We start from the raw sequence: 27,170 nt of genomic DNA, 5'->3' as shown, positions 1-27,170 counted from the left end.
AACTGCTTTCTTTAAGTCCCACCAGAGGTTCTCAATCGGATTTAAGTCTGGTGACTGCGATGGCCACTCCAAAATGTTCCAGCCTTTCCTCTGCAACCATGCTCTAGTGGACTTGGAGGTATGCTTGGGATCATTGTCCTGTTGAAAGGTCCAACGTCTCCCAAGCCTCAGGTGTGTGACGGACTGCATCACGTTTCCATCCAATATCTCCTGGTACTGAAGAGAATTCATGGTACCTTGCACACGCTGAAGCTTCCCTGTACCTGCAGAAGCAAAACAGCCCCAAAGCATGATTGACCCTCCACCATGCTTCACAGTAGGCAAGGTGTTCTTTTCATCATAGGCCTTGTTCTTCCTCCTCCAAACATAGCGTTGATCCATGGGCCCAAACAGTTCTAATTTTGTTTCATCAGTCCACAGAACACTATCCCACAACTTTTGTGGTTTGTCCACATGGCTTTTGGCATACTGCAGTCGACTCTTCTTATTCTTTGGAGACAGCAAGGGGGTACGCCTGGGAGTTCTGGCACGGAGGCCTTCATTACGCAGTGTGCGTCTTATTGTCTGGGCTGAAACTTCTGTACCCACATCTGACAAATCTTTTCTCAGTTCCTCAGCAGTCACACGGGGACTTCTCTCCACTCTACGCTTCAGGTAGCGCACAGCAGTCGAAGTCAGCATCTTCTTTCTGCCACGACCAGGTAGCGTTTCAACAGTGCCCTTTGCCTTGAATTTGCGAATGATGCTTCCTAAGGTGTCTCTTGGTATGTTTAACATCTTTGCAATCTTCTTATAGCCATTGCCCTTCCTGTGAAGAGAAATCACCTCTTCTCTTGTCTTCCTGGACCATTCTCTTGCCTTCACCATGTTTGTAACCACACCAGTAAATGTCTAGAAGGAGCTGAGTATCACAGTCATTTTAAAGCTGCCTAATTGGTGCTTATTATGCTTGATTGCTGCTCGGTGACATCCACAGGTGTTTTCAATACCTGATGGAAAGCACCTGTATGAACCTCTGTTCTTCAGAGTGGTAGTCTTTAAGGGGTTGAATAATTGTGGCAATGAAGAAACCACATAAGAACCATTTACTACTGTATTACATAAACAATTGATGTCATTTTAGTTGCATTTGGGTAGTTACAACGTCCTTGTAGGATTTGATTCTGAATACAATTCCAAATGTACACTATAGTCCCTAAACCCCTTTACAGCATTGGGGGTTGAATAATTTTGGCCACAACTGTACATTAAGTTAAATCACCCCTTCAATTTTGGTCCAGAGGAAAACTCCCTAAAATAATAAGTGATTTTACTATTTTAGTCAGAAATTTTAGTCCAGGGGCCACAAGTACACAGTAATAGTGAAGTCAGTCACTGAAAGCAAAAGGCCTCATGCACATCTGAGCTCAAAAACACCTGCTTCACAGGCATTTTACCTTTTTTTCTGCCTCTAAACGCTGTGGCAGGGGGTTTTAAAGGCAGAAAAATAAACATGACTGGTGCATATAAGCAGGTGCAGTCTGCTTTCTCCACTGTAGGTGGCGATTAACCAAAGCGATTCCACAGCCAAAGGGAAAGTCAGAAGAAACCTGGTTTCTCTATCTAGTTGGCTACGCTACATTCAGATGAACCCTGGTCGCTATCTTCAGGTGACCCCTGGAGGCTAGTCTTTTTAAGTCCCTGCCCCCAGGTTTTAGCACGCTTTTTGCAAAGTGGATAGGAGAGGGAAAGAGCACCCATCTGTCAGGGAAAGTGATAGCAGCAGGTAGACGTATCTGACAAGGAGGGGCAGGCTAGGGACACGCCATCCTACCTTGGAAGCCTTCCAATTGGGACAGGACCAGCCAGGCTGCATTCCACCCTCTGAGACAGACGCTGTTGGTGCATCTGGTGCACACATCTTGGTGTGGAGACTCCCGCAGTGCTGTCTGTTGAGTTAAGCCTTTTTAACACAAGTTCTTATTCCTGCAACCAGACTCTGTGTAATTACTCCACTGCACCACACTGCACCTACCCATGCGTTCAAGAGAGAAGTAATTTAGCAGAAAAAACACCTGATGTGCCTAAACGCAGGTAAGCATGTGTAAACTAACCTAAATGCTCTGAAGCATTAGGCACATTTAGCATTTGAGCATTTTTTCCTTTTAATGACCCAAATAAAATAATATTTTGGCAAATGAAATAAACTCCCTAACACGTTTGCAAAAACGTGACTTAGGCGCATTTTTGAAGCAGCTTCTAGGAGAAAAACCTTTAGAAAAGCCTTAACATGCATGAAACCTAAAACTTATGAAACCATCCTGTTCAAAATAAAGAATCCAAACTGAGTATCATTGGGATATTTTATTTGTATTCAGGTAGGTGTTAAAAGACATTGAAGATTATGATTGTAGTGTGTATAGTCTACTTAAGAAGCAGCAACAAAGGTTCACACCAAATGTGGATTTGAAATCCCACTACTTCAGTGCAATTTCAAAGAAGCTGATCAGTGCGACTTCATGCACAGATGTCAGTGCAAGTCTCACATGAAATCACAAAAAAACTGCAGGAACCTTTCTTAAAGTCAGAGTTGCACCGATTTGAATGGTTCCATAGCTGCAAATAGGGTGCAAATTGTCATGCGACTTTGATCTGTTAAGTCACATGAAAAGTCACACCAGTGTGAACCGGGCTAAAGCTTCAAATGAAAAGTGCAGTCGAAGAATAAATGTGTAATAACGACTGGTTACATATGAATTGCCTGTGTTTATCAACTGTGAGCAACAAAAACACTAAAACACTATACAGCCAAACATACTTACTAAGTGAGAACAATGGCAACTGCATCATTCAGAACGCTCTCTCCAAACAGTAAGGTATACAGATCGGTATCCACGTGCAGCTCATGGAATATAGCCAACACCGTCACTGAAAAGATCAAAGAAGAAGTGCTAAGTATTTTTTCTTTATTATGTCATCAACAGCAAGGAATACAGGACAACAGAAACAGATGTTAGCTGGATCAGTACCAACAGCCTCTACACTATGATAGACATGGTGTTAATGTATTCCCATCCACGTACTAACACGTAGTAAATCAGTGCAGAGAAGATTAAAACAACCTGTAATAAATATGATGTCTTTGGTTCTGTAAGATTTCAATTTCCAGCCATTCTCCATTGCCCAATAATTTTCACCCCAGACAAGATTCGCTGAGAAATGTTTCTAGCATTTAATGGCATCAACTTCAACAGTTGTTAATCACAGCACTGTCCTTATGGAAGCCAATGGAGGTTGCGCTATCCTGGGCGTCTGTTTCCATTACATTGCTATCATGTGCAATGGCCCATAGTACTAACGAGATGTTAATGAGGCAAGAAGAGGATTCTTGACTTTGCTCTCTGTTATGCTCTATAAATGTTCATGTCCAGAATTATGCATAGGTTACACATCATCATGCCTAGGAATGCAGGAATCCTAACTGAAGTAAAACACTTTTGCCAGTCTGGCTTTTTCATGTCATAATTTCATTTTCCCCCTTATATATTATATATTCTATAGTGGATTATTATTTTATTATACACCACACATGGAGAGCATGATTCCAAGAGTTAGGAGCATCAGAGTATCACTAGAGACAATTACATTTCTCACCCATTTATTTTCTGAAAAATACACTGAGCCAAGTGACTTTATTACATTCATCTCCATCACCTTCCCTTTAGATTTATTTCACTGCTGTTTCTGTTTTGTCAGGTCAGGTCTGTTTCTGAGAGCTGATTATTGGATGCCCTAGGTCTAACTAGTATTAGACAGAATAGGCATATTTAGTGGTTTTGTGAAAATGCTCCTCTGGGCTCATGCAAACCTGCAACACAAGCATGTCAGGTCAGTTAATCCCTGCTCTTGTGCAGTTTTCTCTAGTAAACCAGGCCCAGCGAGTCCAAAATAAAAACCCGTAACGGTTGGGGAAGCCTGTGTTATGGGTGTTCACTATAAACAATGCTAATTTGTGAAAATTGGAATATAGAGAGAGAGAGAGAGAGAGAGAGAGAGAAAAGAAATAAAACATATGTTTAAAAATGCATAAAATAGAACCAAACAAACAACATTATTGCTACCATTTACCACCAGAGAATACTACTGTAAAATCAAGGATCCACTCTAACAAGCTCAGATTCCAACAGTCTACAGCAGTCTGTGCCATTTAACAGAAGGGTAAATAACGGGGGTTTGCTGAGCTTCCTCAACAGTGAGGTGCCACTCAGTTACTGTTCCCTTCCTAGTGAGATTCTGCTGCATTTTTACCTCCGAGGAGAGATGTCATAGCAGCAGGTGAGCAGCGTTTTAGCAAGCCTGTCGTTGGTGAGTCAGAATCACTAGGACATATCCCTAACTCTTCAAGCATTTGCAGTGTACTCTCCTAAAAGAGAGGTGGTTTGTTTTTTTTAAGAAATTATACTTGCATAGGTGGCTGCAGCATCGGTCCAATGCTGCATCTGTCCCCCGCCAGCAATGAGAACTGAGCGCTCAAAGTCTGCTGATCACTCAGTTTTAAGTGCTCCGTGAGCAACAACTGGTGACTGTCAGTAACTGCTTTATGCTTTGCCCCCCGAACTCACTGGAGCGCTGGGTTGTGGAGGGGGAGGGATCAGCTGGCTCAGGTTCTCAGGGGAACACTGAAAGGCTGAGCCAGGTGCCAGTCCAGACATCTAAATGGATCCTGATTTTAAAGTCGGGATCTTTTCCCATGCTGGACTGGCTTGAATGACATCAACCAACAGGGGACTTTAGCCTGCTGTTGGCTGAAAACGGGTCACAGGTTTGCAGAACAAACTGCGCTCCTGTGATCCACAGAAGTACAGGCAAACTAGCTTTGGCTATACTTCTTTAAAAATTGGTTTGCAGTTTAGACCAAGTTACTTTTAAAGGACACAAAAGACCAAAAACCAATGAGAGTTTAAAGCAGTTTTAAACACAAAAGCAGGCATTTCTTATATTGCAGCTTACCAGTTCGTAGATTTGATGGCTGCATTAATTTCCTTTATTAGGTTTTCTTCTGGTGGTTCAGCCAGCAACTCTGATGTTTTTTCAGAAGCTGAAGCTGTACGGCAGAATATATCATCTTACATGGATGAGACCATCCATTTACCATTGGTAGGGGTGATTAAAATGATCACCTTTATTTGTTCATGTAAACCCTTTATCCCAAAAGGAAAAAATGTTTGCTGTAACTTATAAAGTTTTAGCTGGAGTTTGGCTTCAGTTCATTAGTGTATTTAAATCTGCTATTACATTTAACACTCCCATCCCACCTAGGCTGAAAATGCTGCTGTCTGCTGTGTCCTTTGCTCATTCCTCCAGAGTGGTGTCCTATTAATACAGGAAATGTGTTACTGGCCAGATCACCAGGTGAAAGCAGAGAGAAAAAAGCCAAAGAGAAGAAAACTGATGCAGCCACCACATCTTATGATTGGAAAGCTGCAATATACACCGTGTTCCAAATTATTATGCAAATGATATTTTTCTCATTTACCTAAATAATTGATGTAAATAACAGTCAGCATGATTCTCATGTTATCAACTATTGAGAGTACAATTCAAATTTTATTGAACAAACCTCCTAATGATAACAGTATTTTTGTTAAACATAAAAAATTTACAATGCACTGTTCCAAATTATTACGCACAGTAAGTTTCAAAAAAGTTTCAAAAAACTTTATAGGTTGTAAAGAACTGAAAATTGTCATTTGTTGTGTTTGCAGCATATTTACTGAAATCAAAAGCTATTTCAATCAAACTTTTAACAACATTTTAACTTTTTAAACATTTTAACAGGTCACATTACATTGTAACATATGACCCCTTATTTGATAGCAGCTTCACAAGTCTTGCATCCATTGAACTTGTGAGTTTTTGGACAGTTTCTGCTTGAATTTGTTTGCAAGATGTCAGAATAGCCTCCCAGAGCTGCTGTTTGGATGTAAACTGCCTCCCATCCTCATAGATCTTTTGCTTGAGGATGCTCCAAAGGTTCCCAATAGGATTGAGGTCAGGGGAGGATGGAGGCCACACCATGACTTTCTCTCCCCATAACAGCCATTGATGCAGAGGTATTCTTTGCAGCATGAGATGGTGCATTGTCATGCATGAAGATGATTTTATTACGGAAAGCATAGTTCTTCCTTCTGTACCAAGGAAGAAAGTGGTCAGTCATAAACTCCACATACTTTGCAGAGGTCATCTTTACACCTTCGGGGACCCTAAAGGGGCCGACCAGCTCTGTTCCCATGATTCCGGCCCAAAACATGACTCCAGCACCGCCTTGCTGACATCGCAGCCTTGTTGGAACAGGGTGGCCGTCCACCAACCATCAACTACTCCATCCATCTGGACCATCCCGGGTTGCACGGCACTCATCAATGAACAGGACTGTTTGAAAATTAGTCTTCATTTATTTTTCTGCCCAATGCAGCCGTTTCTGCTTGTGAGCATTGGTTAGTGGTGGCCGAATAGAAGGTTTATGCACAGTTGCAAGACTCTGGAGGACTCTACACCTTGATGTCCGTGTGACTCCAGAGGCACCAGCAGCTTCAAATATCTGTTTGCTGCTATGTAATGGTATTTTAGCAGCTGCTCTCTTGATCCGATGTATGGATCTGGCAGAAATCTTCCTCAATGTGCCTTTACCTGCACGAACCCGTCTGTGCTCTGAATCAGCCGCAAATCTCTTAATAGTGATCACGCTTAAGTTTTCGTGAAATATCTCATGTTTTCATACCTCGTCCAAGGCATTGAACTATTTCACTCTTTTCGGCAGCAGAGAGATCCTTTTTCTTTCCCATATTGCTTGAAAATGGTGCTCTGCTTAATAATGTGGAACACCCTCCATTAGTAGTTTTTCCTTAAATTGGGCTCACCGGCCAATCTAATTATCACAGGTGTCCGAGATTGTTTTCAGTGATCAAAGGAGCCCTGACACACAATGCCATCCAAGAGTTAAACAGAAAAACAAAATATTTAATCTTTGTGACACTTAAATATAATTTGCATAATAATTTGGAACGCGGTGTAATGGTTTGGTTTGGAGTTTAATACCGCTTCAATAAGGTGTAAGACTATACACTACCAGTAAGTCAATTAGGTATTATTCACAAAGTAACCTTTATTATTGCTGGAAGAAGTAAGTTACAAGAAACTGCAAATGCATACAATATTTACACCCTATGCAAATATATCATGCAAAGGTTAAAAACAAGACGACTAAACAATTCTATGATATAATTGCATTATTTTACTCAAAATGGTCATTTAGAATAATAAGTTAACATATAATTGTACCATCATTTTTGTTTCATCATTAGCATTCTAACACAGCCTAATTAATTCAGGGATGTATTTGCAGATATCTGTTTGTATTGTTTAAGTCACAATGCTCATCAGCACTGCAGAATAACCTCACTTTGAAAAGGATCTCCTGGTTATTAATGAGAGGTGAGTACTGTGTACTGTAAGAGGATGAACTAATTGAGCTTAATGTTCTTGTACTTGAGAAAACCTTCACAAATCATCCTACATTACAAATATTCAGTGAAGATAATATATGGAGAACATTGTGCTTATAGTTTTACTGCTGATCAGGCAGGTACAGCAGGATACCTTTTTTAGAAGGTATAACAACACCATTTCTGCACCATGATAACATCAATCTAATACAATGCGATTCCAGGCATGGACGTTAAAATACCTAGTGCTGCATTAAGCACTGCTTGTAAATCCACCCTCCACAATAGGAAATAACCTTCAGGCTGTTATATGCACCCCCTCTATTCATTGCTGGGGTTACTGGTATGACACTTGGGAAACCATGCAGAGAAGAAGGTTTTACATTTGTATGGATTCCCTGGTTTGTATGCCAACAGGGAAGACCTGTAGGCCTTGAGGGAAAATGAGAATTCCATCTCTTGTCTTCTCAATGGGACACTGCATGTGTACTTTTTATCATGAAAGAAAAAGCTGTGTGTGCATGTATGTGTGTGGTGAGACAAGTCTCCTCTGTTCCTTGGAAAAAGTCTGATGATGATCAGATTCCCCATCCAGCCTCAGGCAGTGAACCTACTTCTTCATTGTTGGGTAGAAGGACACAAAACTAAATCTACAAAGCACTGTGAAGTATCCAACCTGTATATCTATAAGTACTAGACTTTACCTTTGAAATCGGAGTGCACTGGCCTTATTACTGAATGTGTAATATGCAATGGTTGAGAGGAAACTGCACTGCATTACCTGTGATTACCTATTTTTAACATGGTTGTAAACTCTTACCTATACCCTGAGTGCCTGGCCTCAGGTGATACACAGAAATGAAACAAATCTTCCTACATAAGTTGTACCTGTCTATCTACAGCAATCTGTCCCCACATCCATTTAAAGTGTAGAATTTACACAGGATCTCTCAGCTCTGAAAAGCAGGAGGCGGGGAGCTGAAGTTACAACAGTGAGGAGAGTTCTGAAGGCTGATTGGAGGGAAGGGACCCGCCCCCACTTCAGAGCACAGGTTGTAAATCAGATGGAGCTCCCTCCCCTGTCACCATTTTTCTATTGGTGTCCGGAAAACTCATCAGAAGCGACTCATGCTTATAGCAGAGGAACAGGGCATTGGACAGAAAAGACAAGTAGTGCTCTGGATTGCGACACATATAGATGGATATGCTTTGTTCATATTTTGTGTCTGAGGTTTACAACCACTTCAACGACTTCCTGAAAGTTTACCTAAAAACAAATTTTTCGTTGATTTTTGTTCCCATCAAAACAAATCTAGTATTTATAGATTTTCTCTACTATGGAAGGCCATAAATGGACAATTTTGTGAAAGCTCCAAGATATATAATACTGGAATTGTTAAACCTTTATGCAGCAAAATATGTTTGCTTTAATTGATTGAAAGGGAAAGAGAGAGAACCTCAATGGTTTTCATGCTGTTTGTGTCTTCATGGCAGTTATTTCTCTTTCTGTTCTGACACTTGTCTCCTGGACAGAAAGTGAAGAAAAGCTCCCTAAGGTGGATACAGACAGCAACACAATCTTAACAAATGTACTAAACCTTCCTCACTCTACTAGAAAACGTGTTTGTCCTTGTTGAGGAGTTTTCCCTATCGCTTCCTATTCTGTCCGATGCCCATCAAATAGATAGGCAGTGGAGAGATTTACCCTTTATCACAACAAAAAATCAAAAATGTTTCGGCTAGAGTGGACCTTTAGGCCCATTCCCATTAGCGCATTTAAAATCGCGGGTGTAATTGCCACATCTCTATTTTCATTAAAAAATATGCACTGAGGTTTGTTTTAGGCTCCATTCACATTAGGGCATTTTAAATCGCAGAAGGAACTGCCCACGATTTGAAAACATGGTGTGACAATGTGAAAACGCGCAATCTCATTTGGAGGTGCCATTCATTTCAATGGTACCTGAAAATGCGGGGCATTTTTTGCCGTGATTGCGGCACATTTTTCTGGAACCATTTTCGTGCATCCTGCGATTTTGTTTGCATGGTCGCAGTGCATTTGTCGTGAGGAAAAATGTGCCACGATCATGGAAAAAATGCACTGTATTTTCAGGTGCCATTGAAATGAATGGCACCTCCAGTTGCAATTGCGTGTTTTCAAATTGTCATACCGCGTTTTCAAATTGTGGCGATTCTGCCTGCGATTTGAAATTACCTAATGTGAATAGAACTTAAGACAAACCTCAGTGCATATTTTTTATGAAAATGACTGTAAATAAATGAATAATAATCATTTGTAATCCTTTGAGAAATAGAAGATATGTGTTAGATTTAAGATTTTTGTATTTGCCCTACAATAAACAATCACTGGCACTGATCACATTTCTCAAAAACAAGCATCTGCAGACATTTTCTTCAAAATAACAGTATGAATGATTTACTAAGGGCCTCATGTACACTGGTGCTGCTAAACATGAGTTTAGGAGCTTTTGGTGTTTTTTTGCCAAAGCCCCTGAACTCAACTCAATAAAAGCCTATGTCTTCATGTACACATAGACTTTTACCAGAGTTTAGGAGTAGCAGAGTTTAGGGGCAGTTAAATGTTCCCCAAAACATTCCTCTCCTGAACGCTATTCTTCTGCATTCAGGAGAGGAATGTTTTGGCTAAAAAACATTAAACAGGCAAAAACGTGTAATCACTGCTAGCGTTTAGTGCTTGGGCGTTTGTTAATGTCAATGGAAAATACTCTGGCCAATCAAATGAATAGATGTCCAAGGACAAAATGTGGCTAAACACGGTACTGAGTTTATACCTGTTTTTGAGGCGTTTAGCATTTTTCTGATGCCAGGAGAGCTTAACCACTAGGGGACCGCCCACAGTACATATACTGCTACAAAGCAGCCCCTGTGCGCAGGATCACGTATATAAACGTGATCCTGCATTCGGGGTAGGGGGCGTGTGCGAGGCGCGCGACCACCCTACCCGCGGCACCGATAGCAGCTGTGGGTATCAATCAACGGGTCCCGGCCAGTAATTACCCACCGGAGCCCAGCGATTGCCGGCAAACACTGACAGGGAGGACAGCTGCATTGTTTTCAAAGGAGCTCTCCTCCCTGTCAGTTTCCAGCACACTGTTCCAGAGAGCAGAGCTTAGCTTTCCCAGAACAGTGTGTAACAGTGAAGAACACACCCCTAGTAAAACACTCCCCTCACACAGTTAACCCTTTGATTGTCTCCGAATGTTAACCACTTCCTCCCCAGTGCCATTAATACAGTGTCAGTGTTTTTTTTTTGCAATGATCACTGTATTGGTGTCACTGGGAATGTCAGTGACCCCTAGTCAGTCCCCCCCCCCCCCCCCAGTGTCAGAATGTCCACCGCAGTCCTGCAGTCCAGCCATAAGTCGCTGATCGCCACCATAAGCCGCTAATTGCCGCCGTAAGTTGCTGATTGCCGCTATTAATAGTATAAAAAAACAAAAAAACAGTATCTATAACGCCATTTGTAAATGTAAAAACTTTCACGTAAACCAATTAATTTACACGTATTGAAATTTATGTTAGCAAAGACATGTCGCAGAATACATTTTGGCCTAAATTTATGATGAAATTTGATTTTTAAATTTTTTTACTGGACATGCAAAAAGTCCAAAATATTGTTTTGTTTTCTCAAAATTATCGGGCTTTTTTTTTTATAGTGCAAAAAATAAAAACCACACAGGCGATCAAATACCACCGAAAGAAAAGCTCAATTCATGGGGAAAAATTCATTTGGTGCAGCGTTGCATGACCGAGCAATTGTCAGTTAAATAACACAGTGCCGTAACACAAACCACTTCTGTAACTGCCTCCTGACCGCCCTATAGCAGAAATACTACTACAGGGCGGCACATTTGCGCAAAATCACACATATATTATATATATATATACGTGATTCATGCTCCTGTGGTTTTCATGCCCCTCCCAGATAGCGTCAGATTGCCCGTCAGTACACCAGTAATCACATTTAACCCCTTGATTGCCAGGAACACGCTCATACACAATAAACCTCCATTGCTAGTATAGTGTCTGAACAGATCCATATCTTTGATCAGATCAGCACTATACCAGCATTCACCTTAGTATAGCGTCCCCAAAAACACAGCGTTAGCGGGATCAGCCCTGGCACCTGCCAGCACCTGCGTTTAGACCCTACGCTTACCCCCCCTCTTCTCCCCCAGCAAGTGCAGTGCCAGTAGGTCACTGTCACTTGATACACTGCACACAAAACTGCAGTGTTCGCAGAATCAGGCCTGATCTCTGTTAGCACTTGCCAGTAAATTTTGATGACTCTCATATGCAGAAGAGTGCCAGTACTAGTGCCACGCTACCTTTTGGTGAACTGGCGAGCATTAGTGGCCTAGTACATCCTGGTCTTTCAAATACCTCTTAGATTGTAAGCTCCCAGGATCAGGCCCTCCAAACCCTCTTGTATTGAACTGTATTGTTGCTGTATTTTCTCCTGTTACATTGTAAAGTGCTGAGCAAACTGTTGGCGCTATAAAAATCCTGTATAATAATAATACCAGCACTTCAGTATCCCTTGGTGACGTGGCGAGTCCCATAAGTGCGCACTACAAGCTGGTGCGGTGGCGAGCACAAGTATTGTCCCGCAACCACCAAGAATTCACAAACATGTCCGTAGAGCCCCTAGTATCCTTCCGGACATGCTTGCAAATCCCGATTGGCAGCCCACAAATTCTGCAGCACCTGTACTTCCCCAATTCGCTGCCCAAACCGGAATTCAGGTGGTGAGTCCCATAAGTGCAGTACAAGCTGGTGCGGTGGCGAGCGCAAGTATTGTCCCACAACCACCAAGAATTTGCACACAGGCCCATAGAGCCCCTAGTATCCTTCCGGGCGTGCTTGCAAATCCTGATTGGTAGCCCATAAATTCTACAGCACCCATGCTTCCCCCATTCACTGCCCAACCCGGAATTCAGGTGGAAACCCATTACAGTTTCCAAATTTACATTTCTTTTGGACCTAACCCTCAACATGGGCATTACTAAATAAAATGAATTGCGGTTGTATTGGTCCACAGACCCGATTCATCATATGCCCGTGTTCTCTGCTGCCATGGCCAGGCATAGATATGAGAGTATAATGTGTTTAATGCATTTCAACGAAACTCTGTCGTCCTTGGGGTGACCCTGAATTTAACCGGCTCCACAAAAGTCAGCCCCTCACAAATCACCTTAACCAAAAATTTGCAGATGTCTATACTCCCCAGCAAAAAAATCTGTGTTGATGAGTCCCTCATTAATTTTTCTGTCCGCCTTGCATTCAAACAATTTCTCCCCAACAAGCGTGCCAGATATGGGGTCAAGATGTATAAGACCTATGAGAGGGCAACAGGCTATACATATAAGTTTCAGATTTAAGAGGGAAAAGAAAGTCACATGGAGCCTTCCGGATGTCCAGACTACATGGGGAGTAGTGGCAAGGTAGTTTGGGACTTGGTGTCATCCTTTTTCCATATATACTTATACATGGACAATTTTTATTCAAGCGTGCCACTATTTAGACATTTGTACAATCTTGGAACTGGCACTTGTGACAAAGTGTGACCTAATGTGTGCCCTCAATTAGAAGTGGGTGGATGCAGGGAGGTATATTCTAATGGTGGGCATACCACACACTTTTTCTGGCAGAGATATCTTCTCTTTTTTTCATTCAGCCCACAGGCTGCATAAAAAAAAAAGAACATAGCATATATACCCATCAAGGACCAGCAATGTACTGGTACATCACTGGACTTTGAATGGTTATACCAGGATGATGCCTACAGCTGCAGACATCATCCTGGTATCAATTTTTTCAGCCAGTGATCGGCTTTCATGTAAAAGTAACCTTAGTGGCTAATTAGCTGCAGGATTGCTTTTACAAGCAGCAGGAGATGATGCCCCCCCTCTCTCTCTACCTTCCACGGCCTTCTCGGGCAGTCCCGTGCCATCGGGGGAACCTGAGAATGCAGCTGGTGTTTCTGCCAGCTGACCATAGAGCTGATTGGAGACCAGAATGGTGCCAATCATCTCTATATTCTAAGAAATCGGAAGCTATGAGCATTTCATCACTTCAGTTTCACAGGATATAAACAGCGCCATTTGTAAATTGGAAAAGCATCTGATCACACCGATCTTGGTTTGATTAGATAATGTAAGGGCAGAGGAGAGATCTAGAGTTTGACAGACCCCAGATTTCTCAAAAAAGAATATATGACAATGCACATTGAAGTTATAGGGGATATTTGCATTCCCTGTGATAGCATTAAAAGTGATAAAAAAAAATGAAAGGGACAGTGTAAAAATAATTCAAAAAATCAAAATAACTTGAAATAATAAAAACAAACCTCGCCCCCCACGCGCGCACACCTGTGTGTGCGAATGTTGACCCTGTGCCGGTATGTAAACAGCAGTTGCACCATGCATGTGAGGTATCGCCATGAACCTCAGATCAAGGGCACTAATTCTAACACTAGATCTCATCTGTATATCTATAATGGTAGCTTGTAAAGGCTTTTAAAACATTGCCTATGGATATTAAAAACGTATGCAGTTTTTCGCCATTGCACGGGGCCTGCGCAGTTTTAAATGATGTCATGTTTGGTATCTGACAATCAAATAGGGAAAAAAACAGTGAGCGCTAGTCCTGAAAGCGGCTAAGCACTCTAAGCAACCGATATATACTTAAATAGAATAACATAAAAATAGTGCAGCGCTATGAGTAGTGATAGTAAAACAGATATGAGTCCACTTAAAGTCTTAGTCAATAGAACGTGTCCAGTGACAAATGAGGATTCAAAGTTGGTGATCCGTGTGGAAACGGCTGAAAAACGCACTCACCAGAACAAAGACACATAAACGCAGTGTGCATCCCATTAATCCCATTGCTAAAGATATAACCATGAATAAAAATAAAAATTCCTCTAACCTCAGCAATCAACATTCAATCCTCCACCACAAATTAACTCTGCAGTGGGTCTCTTTAGGGATCAAACCCTAAGAGACTTACAGAAATTACAGATTAAAAAATTATATGCAGATGGAAATCTTAAATGTGCCACTAAGACACTATAAAAACGACTTGGTCATCCGCCCTGCGAATAAAGGTGGAGGAATAGTAATCTTGAACAAACAGGATTACATGGAGGAAGTATTCAACATTTTGAAAGATTCCTCCACATACCTTCCCCTCAAACAAAATCCTACAACGAACTTTAAGAACGCCCTGAAAGCTATCATTAAGACAGGCTGCGATAGAGATATCATCAATAAAAAAGAAAGGGACTTCCTTTGTCCCAAGGTACCTAGAATACCATTCCTCTATATCTTAGCTAAGATCCATAAGGACCCTTTGAAACCCCCAGGAAGGCCAATAGTCAGCGGGATTAATTCCCTATGCTCTAAGATCGGGCAATATATAGACCATTATCTTCAGCCACTGGTACCCCCTCATATCTTAAGGACACCAAACAGGTCCTAAATGCCATTAAAGACGTAGTTATCACTCCATCTACAATATTGGTTACAGCAGACATTGAATCGTTGTACAGTAACATTAACCATGCAGATGGAATGAGAGCCGCAGAATGTTACCTAAGACAGCAAAGCCCTCTTGCTTCCACACATATCGATTTCATTATGGAATTACTTGAATTTGCGATGGTTAAAAATTACATGTGGTTCGATGGCAAATATTATTTACAAATTAAGGGTGTGGCTATGGGGGCGAAATTCGCCCCCAGTCTTGCCAACTTATTTATGTCCTACTGGGAGGAAGAGATTACCGTATTTTTCGCTCCATAAGACGCACTTTTTTCCCCCAAAAAAAGGGGGGAAAATGTCAGTGCGTCTTATGGAGCGAATATGGAGCGGCCGGTCCGGTATTTCCACTGCCTCCGTGTCAGAATACCGGGCCGGCCGCTCAGCTCTACAGCGGGATCGTATAGAGATGACTGCTGACCTTTGGGGAGGGGGGGGGGGAGCGGGTACCTGAATTTGACAGGTACCCGCTCCCACTTCCGCGGAGTTGTTCTTTCATCTTACCCGTTCCTCTATCCAGCGGCGCGGTCTTCCCGGCTTCTGTAGTGTGGGCATGACAGCCGGGTGCCAAGTGCGCATGCGCAAGAAGTGGTGCTTTTTGTGAATGGTAAGGCGGCACCTGGGACACATGACAGATCCCAGAAGCCGCCGGACCAATCACAAAGCGCAAGTGCTTCTTGCTCATGCGCACTGGGCACCCGGCTGTCATGCCGAGCGCCATTACAGAATCCGGGAAGACAGCGCGCGGCTGGATAGAGGAACAGGTAAGATGAAAGAACAACTCCGCGGAAGTGGGAGCGGGTATCTGTCAAATTCAGGTACCCGCTCCCCCCCTCCCCAAAGGTCAGCAGTCATCCCCTGTACTATCCACAGTCTCTGGTCATCCCCTGTACTATCCACAGTCTCTGGTCATCCCTGTACTGTCCGCAGTCTCTGGTCATCCCTGTGCTGTCCGCAGTCTCTGGTCATCCCTGTACTATGTCCGCAGTCTCTGGTCATCCCCTGTACTGTCCGCAGTCTCAGGTCATCCCCTGTACTGTCCGCAGTCTCTGGTCATCCCCTGCACTGTCTGCAGTCTCTGGTCATCCCTGTGCTGTCCGCAGTCTCTGGTCATCCCTGTGCTGTCCGCAGTCTCTGGTCATCCCTGTGCTGTCCGCAGTCTCTGGTCATCCCTGTGCTGTCCGCAGTCTCTGGTCATCTCTGTGCTGTCCGCAGTCTCTGGTCATCCCTGTACTGTGTCCGCAGTCTCTGGTCATCCCTGTACTGTGTCCGCAGTCTCTGGTCATCCCCTGTACTGTGTCCGCAGTCTCTGGTCATCTCCTGTACTATGTCCGCAGTCTCTGGTCATCTCCTGTACTGTGTCCGCAGTCTCTGATCATCTCCTGTACTATGTCCGCAGTCTCTGACTGTCTCCTCTAGTTTGTCTGTAGTCTCTGGTCATCTCCTGTACTGTGTCCGCAGTCTCTGGTCATCTCCTGTACTATGTCCGCAGTCTCTGGTCATCTCCTGTACTGTGTCCGCAGTCTCTGGTCATCTTCTGTACTATGTCTGCAGTCTCTGGTCATCTCCTGTACTGTGTCCGCAGTCTCTGGTCATCTCCTGTACTATGTCTGCAGTCCATTAGTTCAGAATTTTTTTTTTCCTGTTTTCTGCCTCTAAAACCTAGGTGCGTCTTATGGTCAGGTGCGTCTTATGGAGCGAAAAATACGGTATTTATTCCAGGGACTGGCCAGAATTGGTCTTCTATAGGAGATACATTGACGACATTCTCTTGTTGTGGAATGGGAATACACAATCGCTGGAAAACTTTTTCATTACCTTGAATTATAATAATCACAATATCAGACTTACCTATAACTTTAGTCATGAAGAAGTTAGTTTTTTAGACCTTACCTTGGTGAGGGTAGGTAATAAAATTATCACCAAATCATTTTTTAAGTCGTCAGATCGGAATAGTTATATTCCTTTGGATAGTTGCCATCATCCCAGCTGGCTTGCAAATGTCCCCAAAGGACAATTGCTAAGACTGAGAAGAAACTGTACAAATACCTCAGATTTTCAGACACAAGCTAATATTCTGAAACAACGATTTTTGGAGAAGGGCTATAACGGGGTGTCTCTAGATAACACCATCACAGAAATCACCCAGATTAGTCAAGAGGAACTTCTAGGTACTAGTTCTAAGAAAGTAAATGACATTTTTTGTCCGTTTATTACTACCTTCTCTGTTCAACACAGAGCAGTTAAACATATCATCAAGAAGAATTGGAACATATTAAAATCAGATCCAGTTTTGAGCAATATACTTCCTGATACACCTGAAGTTATTTTTCGGAGACCAGCCATTCTTAGAGATAAAATATCTCCTAACATTATTAACCCTCCTGTTAAATCACTCACACTGTTCAATATGAAATGATTTTACCCCTGTAATAGGTGTATCGCCTGTAAATGCAATGGAAGTAGAAAAAAGAAAATCAATTCCTATTGTTCCAGTCAAACACATAAGACATATGAAATAGATCAATTTATATGTTGTGACAGCAAATTTGTAGTTTATCTACTTGAATGCCCGTGCTCCAAACAATATATTGGCCGGACCACCAGGAGGCTTAGAGACCGCCTTCGGGAACACATTGCCAACATCAGGAAAGGATATAAAGACCATTCATTATCCCAAAATTACAGACGTTTCCATCATAGGGACCCTACATCGCTTAAGTTTGTGGGGATCGACTTAGTTACCCCACACTGGAGGGGTACACACAAAGTGAGGGCAGTTTCCCAGCTGGAGACCAAACACATTTTTGAATTGGGCACTTCCCATCCAGCGGGGCTTAATTTAGACCTAGATCTTAACTGCTTCATTGCTAATGGGTGATGCGGATTTGATATTCTATATATATATATAGTCCCTTTCTTTTAACTGAATATGTATTAATATTTTAATATTCATTTGTCCCAGTTAGTTAAATTACGTCTATCATAGACGCATGGACTGACCATCTTACATGCGTTTCTATCCATGCATTTTCTAATGATTTTTAAATGATTTTTTAATGATTTTCACATTCGTTATCAAACTTGGGGTTAGTACGGATTCAGATCTGCAGTCTTCTAAACATTATGGTTTAATTTATTTTAGTCTTATTTTCTGATAATTTTCCTCTGGCATATAACTTTTATGTATATGATGTCTTCTTTGAATGATGGCAAATTTTAACTTGAAATGAAATAATGACGCATGTATACATATTCGAATTATACCACATAATTGGAATAAGTTCAACACATTGGCGCCATCGCGCTTATTCTATATATTTTATACAGATTTGAATTAGATTGTCTTCCAATAGGTGTATTTACACCGTTGTTGAACTTCCCTTCATTGACAGTCAATTATAGGGTATTATTGCCCTTCTTTCATGTGCCTTTGAGCTCCATTAAAATGGAGGACGGAGCCATGCACATGCGCCTTAGTTATTGCACACTGGCGCATATGAAACCGCGCATGCGTCATTATGCCTATATATATGCGCCTATTCGCGTCATCACGCCAATGGTTCCATACCTCTGAAGATGTGCGTGCGCACGTAACGCGTAAGGAGGAGCCTGGACGTCGAGACGCTATGCCGCCGGAGCCACGTGGAGGCCCGGTGGCCATCATTCAGAGTGTCAGGGTTAGTTTGTCTTGCTGACACATCTTGATGATACCTGCCTACTTTGAATTGGATGCTACTTTTACTCTAATAAAGCTGCTTTTTTATAATCTACTACACTATGGGTGTCCTTCCCTAAACTCCCTTGAGGAGCTTTTTGCTTGCAGAACCCTGATCTTGGAATCCTACACCTAACTGGGAAGAGGAGGATCTGTTGCTGCATCCATAGAGGAGGGATCCACTTTTCCTGTAACCGGACCAGCTTTATTTCCTTCTGGATTGAGGATCCATGAGCACTAGATGCACACTGCGTTTATGTGTCTTTGTTCTGGTGAGTGCGTTTTTCAGCCGTTTCCACACGGATCACCAACTTTGAATCCTCACTTGTCACTGGACACGTTCTATTGACTAAGACTTTAAGTGGACTCATATCTGTTTTACTATCACTACTCATAGCGCTGCACTATTTTTATGTCATGTTTGGTATCTATTTACTCGGCATACCATCATCTTTTATATTTTACCAATATATAGAAGAGTGAGTGATGTGTGGCATAAACTTCTATTGCTGGGCATAAAATGCCCCCACCCTCCAAGACGACCCCTTTTTGGAAAGTAGACACCCCAAACTATTTGCTGAGAGGCATGTTGAATCAATAGAAAAATGTATTTTTTTACAAGTTTTTGGAAAATGACAAAAATTGATTTTTCTTTTTACACAAAATTGTCACTTAAATGATTTATTGCTCACACATGCCATGGGTATATTATTATTATTATTGTTATTATTATTATAATACAGGATTTATATAGCGCCAACAGTTTGCTCAGCGCTTTACAATATAACAGGAGACAATACAGCAACAATACAGTTCAATACAAGAGGGATAGGAGGGCCCTGCTCCTTGGAGCTTACATGGAATTACTCCCCAAAATACATTCTGCAACTTCTCCCAAGTATGGGGGTACCACATGTGAGAGACGTTTTGGCAGTCTACCCAAGTACAGGACCCCAAAATCTAATAAGCACCTTCAGGCTTTTAAAGGGCTTTATTTCCTCATTACACTTCCTGACTACCTATCACAGTTTTGGAGTCCCTGAAATGCCAGGATAGCACCAAACCCCCCCAAATGACCCTTTTTTGGAAAGTAGACACCCCAAAGAATTTGATAAGAAGCCTGGTAAGTATTTTGCATATCTCGTTTGTTGCCACAAGTTTTTGGAAAATGAAGAAAAAAAAGCAAAAACATATTTTTTCTTTTCTTTTTTTATATTTCAAAACCTTTTGAGAAAAAATTAGATCTGCAAAATACTTACCATGCCTCTTTTTAAATTCCTTGGGGTATCTAGTTTCCATAAAGGGGTCATTTGGGGGGGGTTTTGGTGCTATCCTGACATTTCAGGGCCCCCGAAACTGTGAAAGGTAGTGAGGAAGTGAAATGAGGAAGTTACGCACCTTCCGAGTTACAAAGTGGTCATTGGATTTCAGGCTCCTGTATGTGGCTAGGCTCCCAAAACGTCTCACACATGTGGTATCCCCATACTTGATAGAAATAGCAGAATGTATTTTGGGGTGTAATTCACATATACCCATGGCTTGCATGAGAAATAAATCATTTAAATGACAACTTTGTGTAAAAAAAAGAAATGTTTTTGTCATTTTCCAGAAACTTGCGGAAAAAAAATAAATCTTCCTTGGACTCAATATGCCTCTCAGTAGATAGCTTAGGGTGTCTACTTTCCGAAAAGGGGTCATTTGGGGGTGTTTGTACTATCCTGGTATTTTAGCAACTCAAAAAATGTGATAAGCAGTCAGAAAGTAAAAGCTGTGTAAATTCCATTATCTATACCATAGTTTGTAGACGCTATAACCTTCACACAAAGCAATCAATATGCAGAATATATTTTGGCCTAAATTTATGCAGAAATTTTAGTTTTTTTTAATATTTTTATGACCTAAATGAGAAAATATTGTTTTTTTTTAAATGTTTTTTCTTCAAAAATGTTTTGTTCATAGCACCAAAAATAAAAAGCGCACAGGTGATCAAATACCACCAAAAGAAAGCTCTATTTGTGTGACGAAAGGACATTAATTGTCAGTTAAACTAGCGCAGCGCTGTATAGCAAAAAATGGCGTAAATTGCAGTATCTATACCATAATTTGTAGACGCTGTAACTTTCACACAAAGCAATCAATATACACTTACTGGGATTTTTTTACCAAAAACATGTAGCAGAATACATTTTGGCCTAAATTTATAACTAACTTTGAATTTACTATATATTTTTTATAACCCAAAGTAAAAAATAGTTTTTTTAAAAATTGTTGGTCTTTTTTTGTTTATAACTCAAAAAATAAAAAGCACACAGGTGATCAAATACAACCAAAAGAAAGTTCTATTTGTGTGAAAAAAGGACGGAAATTTCGTTTGGGTGCAGCGTTGCATGACCGCGCAATTATCAGTTGAATTAGTGCAGCGCTGAGTAGCAAAAAGAGGCCTGGTCATTAAGGGGGGTAAATCCTCTGGAGGGCTAGTGGTTAAAGTCTAGGGGAGTTCATGTGTACATAAGGCCTAAAACTGGTGCACTCAGAATCTGGTGCAGTTGTGCATGGTAAACAATCAGCTTCTAACTTCAGCTTGTTCAATTAAGCTTTGGCAATAAAACATGGAAGCTTATTGGTTTCTATGCAAAACTGCACCAGATGTTGCACTCTCCAGTTTTAGTAAATAAACCCCAGTGTCTTCTTTGTATTTAGAGAAGAGAAGTATATTTAATCACATGGTCATTTTCAAGATATTTTCTGTTGGGTTAACAACATTTGAATAGTTTTTGCTGCAGTTAACCAAACATGCTGAGAAAAGCTACATAACTTTTTATCTTCAAGGCTCCAATTGTAAACTCCGTACTGCTCTCACTATAACAGCAGACAACTATTCTTTTATTCAGCATACAGTCTGGATCTGTATCAGAACAGGGAGCAGCAGAAAGCAATCACAGCACGTACCAGGACAACATGCAGCTGCTAAAATGCGGCTCCCCTTATTAATTATCTGTCATTTGCTTGATTGATAAATGATAGATTTCACACTTTATTAAACCAGTCTTTAAGATGGATATGTAGCGCACTAAGAACACACTACAAGTTAACTCTGGAATATAGCAATCTTAAAATGTTTAACTTTATCTGTTTATTTTAATTTAAGCATTTATCTAATGAAATAATATCCTTGTAGTGCTGTCTTGGCCACCCAGTACATGCTTATTGCAGCAGTAGTGGCCTGCTACAGTGCATGTGCAGGTGGAATGTGTAGGAAATGTCACCTGGAACTAAGAGTGAAGCCTCTGCCTTTTCTCTTGCACATGCATGGTCACAAGCTTCTTCAGATCCATCTACAAATCCAAATTCTGCACTGTATTTGGCTAATTTGTGCCCTTTGCTACAGGACGGAGGTCTTTAATCTTAGATTACAGGTTAATGTACGCTAAAATGCATATATGTTTATGTCTAGAAATCTGGGATGCAATGGAGACAAGATAATGGATGGGAAGTATTTGTTGTCCAGATTGTGGATTGAGGTAGTCCTAAACTTCAAGGAAGCCTAGTGAGGACAAATAAAAAAAGCCAGTCTCTGCATTGATGCTACATCCACCTAGGTAAGCATGATTTTAGAAAAAAAAAGCAATACTTCTCTTTTAATAGAAAGACAAAACATATAAAGGTGGAGATGAGAGAGACAGGATAATCAAAAAGAAGCAAATGAGAAGTAGATTATGGAAACTATTCTGAAAAACATACATTTGAAGTTCCATTGAGAGAGTAAAGTACTATGACCTAAGAAGTTCCTGCACATACCAGTATTAAACAGTGGTTCATGTCTGGAATGGGGGTCAGCAACCCGTCGATCGCGGTCTACCTGTCAACCGCGAGCAGGTGACAGGTAGACTGTGAACAGGTCCCTCTCCCTCCGTTCCTAAAGCCTCCACTGCTGCTGCTGTCATCCTCAGGGTACACCAGAGAGCAGAAGACAGCATGGTTCAGGAAGGAGGAGGAGCTGGCCAAATTAACTTTTTATATTAACAAGCTAGTAATTGGTTGCTAGGACCTACCTAGCAACCAATCACCTGTGGTTTAATAATTGGCCAGCTTCTCGTCCTGCCCTCCATCCTGAGCAGGGCTGTCTTCCGCTCTCTGCTCTCCGCTGTGCATGACAGCAGCAGTGGAGGAGGCTGGGGAAAGGGGGCCAGAGGTCACTGCTATTGGAGAAAAGGGGGGCAGGTGATATGCAAAGGAAACTGCTATGGACAGGGCCACCCACACAGCAGTGTCCTCTATCGCCACCTTCCCCCATAGCAGTGACCTATGGGTTGTGGGGAAGAGCCCCCCTGCCCCAAAGCACCCCCCCCATGTGGAGGGCATGTGGCTTGGTATGGTTAAGGAGGAGGGGGGCGCTCACTCATCCTACCTCCCTTTCCTGACCTGCCAGGCTGCATGCTCAGATAAGGGTCTGGTATGGATTTTGGGGGGAACCCCACGCCATTTTTTTTTAAAATTTTGGTGTGGGTGTTCCCCTCAAAATCCATACCAGACCTGAAGGTATGCCGGCAATTCTTTCTTTTACATTCAGCTGTCAGTGGGGAACACCGCTGACAGCTGAAACATTAACACATGGTTATCACTACTAAAATACCGGATTACTTGATAAAATAACCCATGCAGTATTTTAGTAGCGTTTATTTGTTTCTGACCTCCGGAACGGATTAATTGGTTTTCAATGCATTCCTATGGGAAACGGTGTTTTGGTTTACAAATTTTTCACTGTATGAAAAGTCCTGCAGAAGGAATTACATTTGTAAACCGAGGTATGCCTGTATATGCAAAAGAAATCCTGCTGTTTACAGCAATCTTGCAGATCAAGCTGTTGCTGATCATCTGGGCAAGACTAGCCGATCAAAGATGCTAGCAGAAAAAGTTTGACTAGACAGTCTTGTAATGACATCACAGAGCACGGTACCCCAAAAAAGAAGCTGCAGCAGGAGATCTGCTCAGTTTTATCTTGCTCCTTGCAGTGACACCTGTTCTCAGTTGCTCTTCAAAGCGATTGCTTTTCACAGCGATATCTTTGACTGATTCCTTATATCAGTCGTTTTTAACACCGATTTGTTTGATTGATTTCTTATATCACCACATTAGACCAACAGTGTGGACCATACTGAAATCAATCTTCTACATCACCCTCCTGTCTCTGGAGAAAAGTAAGTACATGGATTAAATTAAATTCGCACAGCTCACACACCCAGGTCAGGATTCTGGTGACAGTTATTTTTCTGCTGAGGCTAAGGAGATCTGAAAATATCAGTTTTTGGGGTTTTTTGATCATGTGACTATTTTCCAAATTCCATTAAACTCAGTGGGGGACACATATTAGGCAAATTAGCAGCAGGATTAGCCTTAAATCAGGCTGGTTCTCCTTCAGCAAAGCCTTTGCTATGTGTTTATAGACCTGTGCAACTGTATTCCTGGGCAGCCAAGTGCTATGGTTTACAAAGGTCAGATTTATTATTGAAAACAAGACCATTTTTCACTCAAGAGATGCATAATCAAGAAGTGGCCAGGGCTTTGTAACAGGATTGATAAATACCTTCTATGGTAAATGCTGCACAATGTGTGTCACAATTGACGTAGCTATGGAAAAAAAAAAGATTATATATATAGGAAAAACTCTGTGCTGTATATCTAGACCTAGAACAAAAACAGCTGCCCACAAAAAAATAGTATATGTGTATATATATATATATATATATATATATATATCTGACTGACAACTCATGGGCCTCCCGGGCAATAGGGGATCATGGGGCCCCTGTGTCCTTGCCCACACTCAATCCACACTCAAAAAAGCCTGTGAAAGGTACCAGGGGCATCTCATGTGGCCCCCTACTGACCCCGGGCCCTCGGGCAGTGCACGAGTGCCCATATGGTCAGTCCGCCCCTGATATATATATATATATATATATATATATATATATACACCCCTCACATTTTTGTAAATATTGTATTATACCTTTTCATATGACAACACTGAAGAAATGACACTTTGCTACAATGTAAAGTAGTGAGTGTACAGCTTGTATAACAATGTAAATTTTCTGTCCCCTCAAAATAACTCAACACACAGCCATTAATGTCTGAACAGCTGGCAACAAAAGTGAGTACACCTCTAAGTGAAAATGTCCAAATTGGGCCCAAAGTGTCAATATTTTGTGTGGCCACCATTAATTTCCAGCACTGCCTTAACCCTCTTGGGCATGGAGTTCACCAAAGCTTCACAGGTTGCCACTGGAGTCTTCTTCCACTTCTCCATGACGATATCACGGAGCTGGTGGATGTTAGAGACCTCGTGCTCCTCCACCTTCCTTTTGAGGATGCCCCACAGATGCTCAATAGGGTTTAGGTCTGGAGACATGCTTGGCCAGTCCATCAGCTTTACCCTCAGCTTTTTTAGCAAGGCAGTGGTCATCTTGGAGGTGTGTTTGGAATCGTTATTATGTTGGAATACTGCCCTGTGGCCCAGTCTCCGAAAGGAGGGGATCATGCTCTGCTTCAGTATGTCACAGTACATGTTGGCATTCATGGCTTTCTCAATGAATTGTAGCTCCCCAGTGCCAGCAGCACTCATGCAGCCCCAGATCATGACACTCTCACCACCATGCTTGACTGTAGGCAAGACACACTTGTCTTTGTACTTCTCACCTGGTTGCCGCCACACATGATTGACACCATCTGAACCAAATAAATTTATCTTGGTCTCATCAGACCACAGGATATGGTTTCAGTAATCCATGTCCTTAGTCTGCTTGTCTTCAACAAACTGTTTGCTGGCTTTCTTGTGCATCATCTTTAGAAGAGGCTCCCTTCTGGGACAACAGCCATGCAGACCAATTTGATGCAGTGTGCGGCGTATGATCTGAGCACTCACTAGATGACCCCCCACCCCTTCAACCTCTGCAGCAATGCTGGCAGCACTCATGCATCTGGATATGATGCTGCGCACGTGCACTCAACTTCTTTGGTCGATCATGGCAAGGCCTTTTCTGAGTGGAACCTGTCCTGTTAAACCACTGTATGGTCTTGGTCACCATGCTGCAGCTCAGTTTCAGGGTCTTGGCAATCTTCTTATAGCCTAGGCCATCTTTATGTAGAACAACAATTCTTTTTTTCAGATCCTCAGGGAGTTCTTTTCCATGAGGTGCCATGTTGAACTTCCAGTGACCAATATTACAGAGCGAGAGAGATAAGACCAAATTTAACACAGCTGCTCCCCATTCACACCTGAGACCTTGTAACACTAATGAGTCACATGACACCAGGGAGGGAAAATGGCTAATTGGGCCCAATTTGGACATTTTCACTTAGGGGTGTACTCACTTTTGTTGCCAGCGGTTTAGACATTAATGGCTGTGTGTTGAGTTATTTTGAGGGGACAGCAAATTTACACTGTTATACAAGCTGTACACTCACTACTTTACATTGTAGAAAAGTGTCATGTCTTCAGTGTTGTCACATGAAAAGATATAACAAATTATTTACAAAAATGTGAGGGGTGTACTCACTTCTGTGTCACCAGGTCCCGGAAGGTAATTTCTCACCGGCGCTCTGTGATTTCCGATGATCACTGACGGAGAGGAGGACTGTTTTGTTTACGAACAGTTATCTTCCCTGTCAGCTCGGGGACACTGCTCTGGATGGCTGTGCAAAGTATAGCCATCCAGACCAGTGTGATTACAGTGAAACACACACACACCGCCCCCTAGTAAAACACTCCCTGCACACAGTTAACCCTTTGATCGCCCTTCATGTTAACCTCTTCCTGCTCAGTGCCATTAGTACAGTGTCAGTGCTTTTTTTTTAGCACTGATCACTGTATTGGTGTCACTGGGGATGTCAGTGACACAAAGTCAGGTCCCCCCAGTGTCAGAATGTCCATTGCAGTCCCACAGTCCTGATATAAGTTGCTGATCGACTTACTAGTAAAAATAATAAAAAAAAAAATCCCAGTATATATACCGCCATTTGTAAACGCTATAACTTTCACATAAACCAATTAATTTACACGTATTGGGATTTTTTTAGCACAGACATGTCGAAAAATACATTTTGGCATAAATTTATGATGAAATTTTTTTTTTTTTACTGGACATGTTTAATAGCAAAAAGTCAAAAATATAGTTTTTTTCTCAAAATTGTCGGTCTTTTTTTAAAGTGCAAAAAATACAAAACGCATAGGCAATCAAATACCCCCGAAAGACAGCTCAATTTGTGAGAAAAAAAGGACGCAAATTTCATTTAAGTACAGCATTGCATGACCGCGCAATTGTCAGTTAAAGTAACGCAGCGCCGTAACGCAAAAGACGCATGGTCAGGAGGGGGGGGGGGTAAATC

At 41.8% G+C, this 27,170-nt stretch overlaps 1 protein-coding gene across 1 annotated transcript in view; it reads right to left on the bottom strand.

Moving 5' to 3' along the window:
* Positions 1–27,170, bottom strand: part of SLC9A9 (solute carrier family 9 member A9) — a 931,015-nt gene that overhangs the window by 693,257 nt on the left and 210,588 nt on the right. The window contains exon 6 of the mRNA XM_089672557.1: positions 2,802–2,907. Within this exon, the coding sequence (XP_089528683.1) occupies positions 2,802–2,907 (106 nt within the window). The remainder of the gene's footprint in view (positions 1–2,801; positions 2,908–27,170) is intronic.

Source organism: Staurois parvus, unplaced genomic scaffold (assembly GCF_062004578.1).
Source record: "Staurois parvus isolate SC_StPar_1 unplaced genomic scaffold, SC_StPar_1.0 ptg000131l, whole genome shotgun sequence".
Classification (NCBI taxonomy): Eukaryota; Metazoa; Chordata; class Amphibia; order Anura; family Ranidae; genus Staurois; species Staurois parvus.
Note: the sequence above shows the minus strand (reverse complement) of the source record. Positions and strands in the feature narration are given on the sequence as shown.